This window comes from Salminus brasiliensis, chromosome 5 (assembly GCF_030463535.1).
Source record: "Salminus brasiliensis chromosome 5, fSalBra1.hap2, whole genome shotgun sequence".
Classification (NCBI taxonomy): Eukaryota; Metazoa; Chordata; class Actinopteri; order Characiformes; family Bryconidae; genus Salminus; species Salminus brasiliensis.
The window spans coordinates 29,628,374-29,639,990 of record NC_132882.1 but is presented as its reverse complement, the minus strand read 5'-3'; the positions used below and the strand labels follow the sequence as shown (position 1 = coordinate 29,639,990).

Genomic DNA, 11,617 nt, shown 5'->3' with positions numbered 1-11,617 from the left:
ATACCTGGGCTTAGCAAGCTGCTACTGGGCCCTTGACCCTCTCAGCTGCCTGGCTGCCCACCGCTCCAGCCATGTGTATGTTCGATCACTAGTTTGCATGTGTGTGTGTGTGTGTGTGTGTTCACTGAGTTCCTTTGGACTCTGGTCTTAAAAACTTTGAACCTACGATCTGGGTAGGGTAAGTCCACCAAAGCCTGCAAATCAAGGGACCTCTCTGAAAGTCTGAAAGTCCCGCAAAGTCGGTCTTTGTAATTCCAGGGAAGGCCAGAGATTCAGACAGTTTTTTTTTTATGTAGTCTAGTCTTCTTTGTTCCCTAATCAGGGGACTCACTGTCGTGCCCTAGCTAGTACCACACTAGTGCTCAATTTGAGACACACCCGACACGGACCTTTTGGTAAGGGGCGGGGCTTCTCCGCGCGGGTGTTCGCTTCCAAGCGAACGTGCGGGCCTTTTAGCTCCGCCCCCGGGTTTTACGTCGTTGCCACAGCATCAGCTGCTCCGAGCTGCAGCAGAGGAGTGGAAACAGCGCGCCGTTACTAGTTTGAGTCTTTTCTGAATTATTTTCTTTTTACGGGATGTTTTAAAGATATAAATCGTTGATTTCCGAGTCTGTGGACTGACACTAGCCATGTTTCTTGAAGCAGTTATGGAAATGTTTTCGTCGTGGGAAAGGACGGGCGCTCTGAGTCGTGCGGTCCGGTGTTTTCTATAGCTCACCGTCTCATAGCGATACAGCGGCTGGAGGGGGTCGTTGTTTTGAGTCTTGCTGGATATTTAAGTCACGAACCGACTGGAAAACCACTGATTTTTTTGTAGCTAAGCATTGTCCCCCAGCAAGTCGTTTTGGGGGGTCGTAAACATGGAGACTGTAATGGAAAAAGAGTGCAGTGCTCTCGGGGGGCTCTTTCAAACGATCATCGCTGACATGAAGGTAAACCTTCACTTCTTCATTAGCTAGATAACGTTGCTCTTCTGTGTGGTGAAGCTGCAGATGTGTGCTGGGCTACTAAACGAATCTCTCATGCCAAGCAGCTGTTCAGTTCAGCAGCCAAGCAGACATCTCTTCATGACTGCTGTTTACTTTTTGCTCAGTCTCGACAGAAGCTGGGCTGGTGTAACTCAGGTAGCTGCCTAGCACTAACTTCACAAGGCAAAACAACAAGCCTCCAGGATCCAGGGAATCCAGTAGCTAGCTACATGGTATGCAGATGTGGAAGAGGGGTCTAAGACCACCCTCATGTAGCTAGCTAAAGGTTAACAAAAACAGCTTCATCTAAAGTAGTAGATTCAGTGAGTCCTCTAGCACTCTGAAGTGAAGCCACAGCTGAGAGTCCTGGTTTAGCCTGCAGCTCTCAGCATGGGACCTATAGCTGGTGGTGGTGGTGGGACCCTTTTGAGCTTAGATAAAATGATCAAATATGTGAGGGTATTCAGGAGTACCAGGAGTACCTGGTTACTTCACTGTACTTTTAGTCTAAGCTTGACCATATAAAGATTAACAGCGTGCTGCTGTTTGTTAAGTGTGTTAGGTTAAAGTTTAGGGGTGGGTAGTAACTATGTGCCTATTGTACTGGTTTCCTAGAAAGGGATAAAGCCTAGACCCCTCCTAGACTAGACTCAAATTTACAATGGAAAGTCACTATTCAGAATATATTCTGAATAGTGACTTTCCTTTGTAATTATATATATATATATATATATATATATATATATATATATATATATATATATATATATATATATAACAAGAAGAGGTTTCAGACTTGAGTCATGTGTTATTCCTCATTTCATATACATTAAATTCAGTAGTCCAAGACTAGGCTTAATCCCTGTCTGTGAAATCGGCCCGTTAAGTTTATGTGGAAAGTAATATTTTGGTGCTCCATGTTTACAACATTAATATTTTTGAGTTCTGCTAAGTTTGATCAAGCACCAGGACTGATGTGAACAGTAGCACCTACTAAACCCTGGTTCAGTACTATGGGGAAGTCAGCATGTAAGGTTTTCACCTTTTACTCAAATCTGGTATCTGTTATCTTCTGATTTTCTGTATATTTTATATACATCTGGGTCATATGCTTTTATTCTTTAGAGATGCTAAATATACAGGCCTATTAAAAAGAAATATGTCCAGTCATGTTAGAACATTAGAAGCCCAGCTGCTGGTCCAGTGTGGGATAGGTATACACCTCAAAATGTGGAAAATCACAACTACTATTAGCTGTTCTATTTGTAAGCCACCGTTGCCCGAATGAGTCCTCATTCTTACATCGTCACAGCTCCTGAGTCACCAGAACCACGCAATCACACTTACTGTAGACCTTGGACCGCTATGCTGTGAGCTGGAATAAAAAGTGTACCGTATAAGGTTTCTAAGAATGGCCTTGAACCGCTGTTGTAGGTCTAGATGTAAGCCAGAGATTGGTTTATGTGTTGGTGTGAATTTGACGTCATATTCTGGAACTGGCACCACACTCCTGCACACATTCTGGGGTTTAGTGCTCACTGGTCAGAGGTCAAGTCAGAAATCAGTACTGGAATCCTGTTGACCCTAAAGGTCTCCAAAGTCCTACATGTGGACGGAACTATACCGGGAGGCACGCAGGTGCTGATTAAGCCAGTCTGTGTGTATCTGATGGCTTTGAGGGAAACGTACGTTGGAGTAAATTATCTTTGCATGGGAGTTGTTTTGTTTAATGATGGGCAGCCGGATTTATGTCCGCACGTCAGTGAATGAATCACCTTGTGTGTGGGTGAACTTCAGCTCAGCTTGGAACTAAGATATCTGGAATCTGAATCTACTGCGTGCCCTTGCTGTTAGGAACTAACTGTACAGCCTTGGTATGTTTGTGCAAATCATGAAAAACATGTTCCTGTGGCCTCATGCTTTCTTTTTTTCCCTCCCAATTTTCTCTACCCCAATTGTTGCCAATTCTCTCCCCTACCACATGATGGTTGGGAGGTGCTGGGAGGGTGAAGGCTAACGCATGCTTCCTCTTAGAGAGGTGATGCATTTCAACTGCTTAACATGCTTGGAGGAGAACATCATACTGAGGTCAATTGTACTCTTTTGCATTTCCAGGCACGGATGGCTGTGGCATCACCTGGGGTTGAATGTGCGATCACCCAATGATAATACGGGCAGTGCTTTGCTTAGATGTTTGTGCCACTCTGAGGCACGTCATACACTGCTGTTAAGATTTTTCCACTCCGGATGAATATAAGCATTGTATACTGATGATTGAAAGAGTTTAGATGTAGAGTGGATTAGGAGAGGTCTCAGTGGAGCTGGACGAACAAAGATAAACCTGGATGGATCAGTGATGCAGCCCTTTTGCATTGTGTTATATTGAGATGGTTGCCATTGTTGCCTCTGTTGTGTCTCACCCCAGCAGGGGGTAAACTTTCCAGACCCCGTGAAATATTCAGCAGTCATTGCAAAGACTCTGCAGCCTGCATTCAAAAAGAGTAGGAGAATAATTGGACTGATCTCGGATCAGATGTCCCACTGTCCCACCTCATAGCTTTGTTTAGCTGTGTTAAGTTAAGCGCATATGCAGAAATGGCACATATTCTACAAATGTGACTCCTGAACATTACAGAAGTGTAGGTCTTACCAAGTATCTGTACCTTTATGTATCCCACAAATATGTGTAAAGATATTACACTGGTCCCAGGTCAGCTGCCTAAGGAAGAATCTCATGACTGGTCCCTTTACTAAAGAGGCCCACCCTGGGGGGCAGTTGTCTGTCTGTCTCTTTCTCTTTCACAGTAAACAGATTGAGTTGCATGCTGTCACATTCCTGAAGTCGCTGACATACAAACTGCCAGTGCCGTCATCTTCTCCCTTTCTTGTCAAGTAGCTCTGCATGAAGAGTTGGAATGGGCTTTATTGATAATAAGCTGTATTGTGTAATACTCACACTTGTTCTTTAGGGTTCTGGCATTTCAGCTTTATAGCAAATCAAGGTCACGCTGTCAGGATGTTTGTTAATCCATTTTATTCCACGTCTGTCAGCGTCTCTCAGGCAGGTTTTATGGAGTTCAATTTGACCTAAGAGGTTAACCTTTTATTAAGCACTCAGCAGCTGACCAGTCTTGTGCCTTTGTGTGTTCACAGAGCAGTTATCCAATCTGGGAAGACTTCGTCAGCAAAGCAGGAAAGTTACAGTCTCAGCTCAGGTAAGTGTGTGTTCTTGTACACAGTGCATACAAGTACAGTGGCATGCAACTTCGGGCAGCCCTGGTCAATATTCTTTTGTTTTGTACAGTTTGGACAATTTCTAAGCAGGAAAAAAAAGAAAAGGAGCAATGTGCAGGAATATGGGCACCCCAAGAGATATGAGCTCTCAGATAATCTAATTAGCTTGTTAAAGCTATGGCTTGTTCACAGTCAGTGTTAGGAAAGGCCAGGTGAAGCTTCATAAATCATCTGAGGGATTCTCAACACAAAGTATGCCAACTTCGCTGTGGGGAGTAATGGATTGTGGGATATTTGACCGAGCCAAGTCCACACAAGTCACGTCCTGATGCATCCTCAGTAGCACGGGCGGAACAAGACCTCATCCGGGCATTCGGACTGCACTTGGCTAGATTTGAATGGAACAGTACTTGAGCTGCAACTGATGACGTTTCACAAGAAACCCAAGTACAGACAAGACCTCAGATTGACTCCTCAAACCATATTGAGGTCCACACAAGAAGAGTGAAGGATATAAGAAGATAGCAAAGTGTTTTAGGTAGCGGAGGAACTGCATGTATGATTACTAGAAGAATTAGCAGACTCTGGAGTGGCGGTACACTGTTATCTGTGCAGGAGTCGCTGCACAGATATGACCTTCATGGAAGAGTTATTAAAGAATGTAATAGTACAGTCTTTCAAATGAAAAATGCAGCTGGTGTTTGGTGGTTTTTTGAGATCATAATATCCTGTATGTTGTCCTATTGCCCACCCCTAGACAGCATTTTGGACTGAAGTTAGGCTTAGCTCAGTGCAAAGGAAGTACTTGTGCAGAGGGTTAAAAGGTTAAGCAGGCCTGCTGCGATTCATTTTTCATTCCTGAAAGTGAACGCACAGCAGCATCTTTGATATACAGGGTGAGCACAGAGAGTGCTGGTTAATCAGCCCAGAATTGATTCTGATGATTGATTTTTGTCACGCCAGACTGGTTTTATTAATAGACAGAGGACAGAGGAACACTGGCTAATTTACATGTGATTTTGTTACTGATGACAGATTTGATTTGAGTTGCTGGTCATGACCTTGCTTGTCTATTGTCATACATGGTGTTTATTAGAGATAGTAATTATGGCAGATGTCTCATAAACATTGCAGAGGCCTGTTTCCTAATAATGTGCACTCATCGCCTACCTTGTTCTTCCACTGACTGGCCACTGAAAGAAGGCCGGCTTTTCTCAACACTGAGGTCACACTGATTGCTATGGTGGTGATATGGAGGTGTGTACTGTCAGTACTGGGTAAACCACAAATGTCCAGCCAGGAGTGCTTCTGTGGTCAGAAACTGACTGTTTTTTTTTTTTTTTTTTTTTTTTTTTTTATATATAGTAATGGATTCTTTCATGCATTGTTTCCCGTCTTCCTAGAAATCCTAGAAATACTGGAACAGCCAATAAGATATGGCACACGTATGTATCCTAAGTATAGTACAAGAGGGAAAGTTAGGATTCCAGATGAGGCCTATACTGGCCTTTCCTGCCTATAACACTGCTTAGCTGGTTATAAGCTGATTACTTCTTCACTAATCTGATGTCCGACTGCAGTTGGACCCTAAATTTGGGAAATCTTGGACCGCAAGAAATGTATGGTGAAGCTCATGGAACCAAATTATATGAAATGTAATCTCTTTAAGGGTATTAACAATCACTTTTCCAGGATGTAGCCTGAGCAGTGTTATGACTCGGAGGCTGAAAGTCTCTAAATTATAGTTATGAGATATTGCTGGAAATTGCAATGATTGCTTTCTGTGGTCAGTGTCTATGGATGCTGGGATGTTTTCTCAGGCTATGTGATATCCAAACTGTCCATCACAAAACGAAGGTTGCCTGACACATCTGGATTAATCATCATCATCATCCAAGCATCCAAAATGTCACGCCATCCAGCCGACGATTGAACGTTTGCAGCAACATGCTAAAGTCTTCGGTCAACATTTGATATACTCCCAGCCTTATTTAGTATTGAGTCACCCACGCCCACTCGTGACCCTAGATGTGTGCACAAGGAGCGGCAAGCAAGCTCTCGCTCCCTCTCGTTGTGTAAACAGGTATGAAATGAATAATACGAACATGAAGGCCACAGGCACTTTAGCAGTAAGCTGTGATGAGGTGCCCCTGCTAGACTGTTTAGGGCAGTGTTTCTGAATCCTGGTCCTGGAGGGCCCCGTTTTTTCCTTGTTTTTCAGCTCAGCTGAAGCAGGAAAACACTGTTTTTTTTCATTACAGTAGTGTTAGAAACTGGGAAATTCTCACTCAAACAGCCAGAGAAGTAGGAACGTAGAAGATGGGGAACTTTTTGCGTTTCCCATCTGTAAAAAATGGGAAATTCCTGATGCGTTCTGTCTCTTTTGCGCACAATGTGTTTTTTAGTGTAGCAAAGAAATGGAGAAGGATGACCTCCATTCTTTCTTCCTCTGTTTTCTGGCTGTATCATCCGACAAGCACCTGAATCACATTTGCTGATTAACAATCGGGCATGCTCAACCTTTCAGTGAGCACCCAAATGCATTAAGCATTAAATGTGCACTGCAGAGGGACTTCAGGAGCGTTATTAGGCAAACTCATCACAAATTCCCTCTCATAGTAAACCTCAGGGGAGCGAGGCTCAAGGACTAACGCCCAAATTGCTCCCTACTGGACTTTAAGTGCACTATTTGGCTGTTGAGGTTATTCTCCAATTCCCTATGGAGTGCTATATGCAGGGAGGGGGGGGGCAGAGCAATGGAACCCCACTGGCTTAGAGGGTTCACAGGGATATCTAGAACCTCTTCTTTCTGCTGAGTAATTTGATGGTGTGTTGTTTTTGCTTTTTAAGAGCACAAAACCGTGAAGAAGCCAGACGTGTTGACTAAGTGTGGGTGCATCTGAACCGTCAAGCCTGCTGCTCTTGTTTTGGGATCACTCGTTGGAATTGCCTGTTGGGGAAATAGCTAATGAAGTGCAGAGTTCAAGTGCTCTGTAATTTAGCCCGCGTTTCCTCTTCTAAAGCGGCTTGAGCTGTTTTGCTCCAAGATTACAGCTTGACTGGGCATCTGTGTTTTTGTGGTTGAAATATCCAGTGTCTCTTTCCTGCATGATCTTACCAGCGTGACATTTCTGGAAAACCAGCAAGCATGTGATCCAGACCGTCCCAGGGTTTGTTTTTTTGCTTTCTCGCCCGAATCACTGGTCATCAGCTCAGCTGCTTGTTTAGCTGGGTATTATTATTATTAGCTTTTTTTTTTTTTTTTTTTTTTTTCTTCATTTTTATTATCAGTTTGATCTGTTTGCCTACTGATGGCACCACATTGCCAAAACTCGTTCAAACGAATGCAGTTCTTTTCCCTTTGACCCACTGCCAAATTAAACCAGTGATTTATTAGCTTTTCTTTCTTTTTTTTTTTTTTTCTGTCCCTCCCTTCTCGGTTATTTGTGAAGAAAAGGCTCAGAGGCTTGTGCAGGTAAAAACAATCAACAATCAGCAGGAGTTTCAGACCGCAGTCTGCTCCTCCTCATTCTAATAATAGAGAAGAATGTGTAGGGTCTTTGCTTTCTTTGGCCAGCATGTGACGTTGCTGGTGTGCTTTTTAATCACAGAGGGACTTTTTAGCCTGCTCCCTTGAGCGTGGGGGCTTTTAAAAAGATGTTAGGTTGATTGGAAACACGTTGTTTGTTATACGGTAAGTCGTGTGGAACGCCGGCATCAACAACAGGCCTCACTGTGGAACATTTTGTTTGGGGCCAAAAGAGGAAACCGTATAAGGCGAGCGGCCTAGATAAAGGGGAATATTAAAAAAAAAAAAGTGTAGATTGTGTGATGAGATGATGAAATTTCCCTCTGGGTACATTTTTATTTTTTTAATTATATTTATTTTCCTCCTACTTGTCAGTAATTGAATCTCTTTCTGTTCAGTTCATCTGGCACAAGCCATTGTTTGTGGAACTGGGCGGGCAGGTGATGATCAAATCGCGTGGTTGTGCACAGCAAGGTGTAGCACTATGGCAACGTGTGTGCGTGCGTGTGTGTGTGTCTGGTATCTGTTTTGCCTTTGGCGTCACACTCGCTGAAGGCGAATCTGATCCCGCCGACCTCTGCTCGTGCTCCTGCTCTTGCCCAAGTGCTTGGCGTGCCGCGCCACATGACCTCGACGCTGTGGACGCGCAGGGATCGGATTTCACACTCTCTCTGCCCCTGCTGACAGCTGTTCCGACTGTGGAAGAGGAATTCCTGTAGTTCCACACTTCTCCTTGAACACCCCCCCACACACACACACACACCCATATCAGTCTCTTTTCTGGTTATCTGGGCCCATTATGGAGTTGCAGGAGGTCATTAAAGGTTCTGTAAGCAGCTGGCAGACAAAGAGACAGACAGACACAAAGGAACTAAGCGTTCAGTGCAGTCATTAAAGAAATGAACTGCCTTTAAATGACCATTAACCTACACCCCCGCTATCACCATCCTGACAATTTCCCTCAAACAACAAAGCAACCTCTGACCAGCCTGAACTCAGGCCAGGCATAGCAAATGACCAGATGCCCCTGACACGTGTGTGTAAGACTGTGTGTGTTTGTTTTAATGGTTTGCCCATAAGGACACAAAACATTGACCTAGAGCTTCTGTTTTTGCTTGCTTTTTTTGCAGGACGACAGTGGTGGCAGTGGCTGCTTTCCTGGACGCCTTTCAGAAAGTGGCCGACCTGGCCACAAGCACGCGAGGTAAGTTGCCAGTGGACCCATAGCGTAGCCCGTTATGTAGACAAAGGAGGGGAGAGCGTGTTGAGGAAGGGCTTCCTGTTTTGGTTCATTGTCTCAGAACAGCATCCTCTGCTCAGAGGAATGTATGAATGCCTTTAGCATTGTTGGCAGCCCCCCCCCCCAATCGTTTTGCAAGTATGGGGAAGTGCCCCTCTTGTCTTTTAGAGGACACTGGGGTGACTTCAGGCACGCCTGGTCTCGGTGTCTGTCCGTGATGGTGTTCCCCAGGAGCATGATGCTTTTAATGGAATAGAGTCGTTGAACTTATCACCTGTTCTTACCTGTTCATCTCCCTCTGGATGCCGTCCTGATTCTTAACTGTCCCATGTGCACTTTCACACACTTTCTTTTCTACTCTGGACTTGTTATGCTTATGCCACCTGTTGGAGGTTTGGGAATACACAGTGTTTCAATAGTTTTTACTAGAAATGATTGTATTTTCTCGTCAGTCTGCTATAATTGTTCATTCATCATGTTTATTTGGGAAATACAGTATCACACATCTAAATATGTATGGCTATATTTAAGTCAGAACTATTTTGGGAATAGTACCAAACTGTGCCCTATCCACTATAAAGCCACCCTACTTTAGGTTCTGACATTTTGTTGTGATGTCCAAAAGATTGAAGAGTCACACGCAGCTTCTCAGAGGAAGGCCGATGTTCAGATTGCTTATGCGACATTGCCTGTAATGGTGCTCCATGTACCGATCTAAATTTCTGCATGTAGGGGATAGTGCATTGAGTTCATTGAGTTTCGGACACAGTCTTTATCCCCTGATGATGTCAGCAGGTGTTTAAACCACAATTTTAGTGATTTTCAGTATTGGCAGTTGTATCATTTTCAGTACATATTAAAATATACAATGTGAAAGTCTGGCCTGAGTCTATTAAAGTAAAGTAATCAGAGAAGAGGAGGGCTTATACTATATATATACACACACACACACACACACATGCTTAAGTAATTGGGACTGTTCTAAATCAATTATAAATAGTAAGAATTGTTGATTCTTTTTTTTTAAAGGGGTTATAAATGATAGACGGCTTCTAGGCTTACAGCTATCGCAGCTGACCGGCTACAATAACAGACGAAAGACTAATAATTATAGAAAATATTACAAGGTTCTTGTTTCCAAGCTGAAAAAAGACACTGCCATGCTATTCTACATGTAAAGTAAACCAGCCAATTAGAGCACAGTTGTTTTTCCCACTATAAAAGGAAAATTGGCATGTTTCCTTTCTGAGGCGAAATAACAGGGTTCTAAATAGGTTTGTAAAATCACTGCTGAGCATTTTTCACCCCAAACAAAGTCAAACACTTTCTATTTATACATCAAAGAACAACCTAAAATGCTCAATAAATGCATTTCATGAAATCTTTTATTGAAAAGCAGCAAAAAAAAAAAAAGTTTCAATGGGTTGCAAGGTGTCCCGAACTGTTGACATGCAGCGTATTCCTATACGCAGTAGGATAAGGGGGTAAAAATGGAAAAATAGAAAGAAAGAGAGAGAGCGAGAGAAGAGTGAGTCCTGTTTTGCACTGCATCCAATAAAAAAGGGAGTGCTGAAGCAGCCTCTCATCTCCACACACCCAGGCCTCTACAGGCTCCTATTAATAGTCACCTAGAAATGTGCACACATTCATCACTGGCCTCTGGAGCAGGGAGGAAATAACAGGCGGCCCGTCCGCAATGGCCGCGTTTTTCTGGCTTTGGCTCACAACTGTGCAGCTCTGCGAATTGCTTGGAAGGGAAATGAGAGAGTTGCATACAAAATCCTCTCATCTGCCCCAAAAGGGCAGTGTGATGCCAGGTGTTGCAGATGCAGCTTGGTGGCGTATTGAACCCAGTTTTAAACATGCGCACAAACGCATGTACAGAGCCCTTGCTCCGTAACGGCAGAAAAATTGACCACACAAAGTGCGAAAACGCCCAACAGAGTCCCTCGCCCCCTTTCACTTCGACCGAAGAGTGCAGTGGTAGGCCCTAATTGCCGGCCCTGGCTACGAGAGGGGTTTGATTTTTATGTGGTGAAAAAACCCCAAGGCCGATTGGTTTAATGAAAAGGGGGTCACGTTCTAAATTTGCAGCCTGCCCCCATCCAACAGCTTTTTTTTTTTTTTCTCTGCCCTTTTAGTGCTTAATGATGTGGAGCACTTGCCCCCGCTCTTGTGCCCACTCTCTCACTCTCTCTCTCTCTCTCGCTCACTCTGTTTTCCAGTTTTGCGATTTAACCATAATCTGATGTTAGCTAAGAGTTCAGATAGGCACTTTAATGGCATCCATGTGCCTCTGTGATGGTAGTAATTACCTGACAGACATTAAGTCCATTATCAAACAGATCCTGGCTCTGACATTAATCTATGCTGTTTACGCTGGGAAGCACAGGAGCCATCCATCCAAAAAATTGCGTCCATTAAAACCAGAAGGTTGATGAGAAAAGTCATTAGAACGGCGTGTTCTGCTGAATATTTGAAATTCACTTTTCAGCATCTTCTCTGGGTTCATACAGGAGCAGCTTCTGGCTTGTTTTGATGCAAGCGGACAGGCTGTGTAGCCAAAAGCCAACCAGAAAAAGGGTTTCTAAAGAGCCCCTTAGTGAGTGTTTGTACACTCTCTTTAGGCTCAAGCCTTTTGTTGTT

General features: G+C 43.8%; 1 protein-coding gene across 12 annotated transcripts in view; it reads left to right on the top strand.

Moving 5' to 3' along the window:
- The first annotated feature begins 490 nt into the window (after positions 1-490).
- LOC140556327 (protein MTSS 1-like) overlaps positions 491-11,617 on the top strand; it is a 60,885-nt gene continuing 49,758 nt past the window's right edge. For all 12 annotated transcript variants that reach the window (XM_072680106.1, XM_072680108.1, XM_072680099.1 and 9 more), the window contains exons 1-3: positions 491-932; positions 4,122-4,183; positions 8,862-8,935. In XM_072680106.1, coding sequence (XP_072536207.1) covers positions 861-932; positions 4,122-4,183; positions 8,862-8,935 — 208 coding nt within the window. In that variant the 5' untranslated portion in view covers positions 491-860. The remainder of the gene's footprint in view (positions 933-4,121; positions 4,184-8,861; positions 8,936-11,617) is intronic.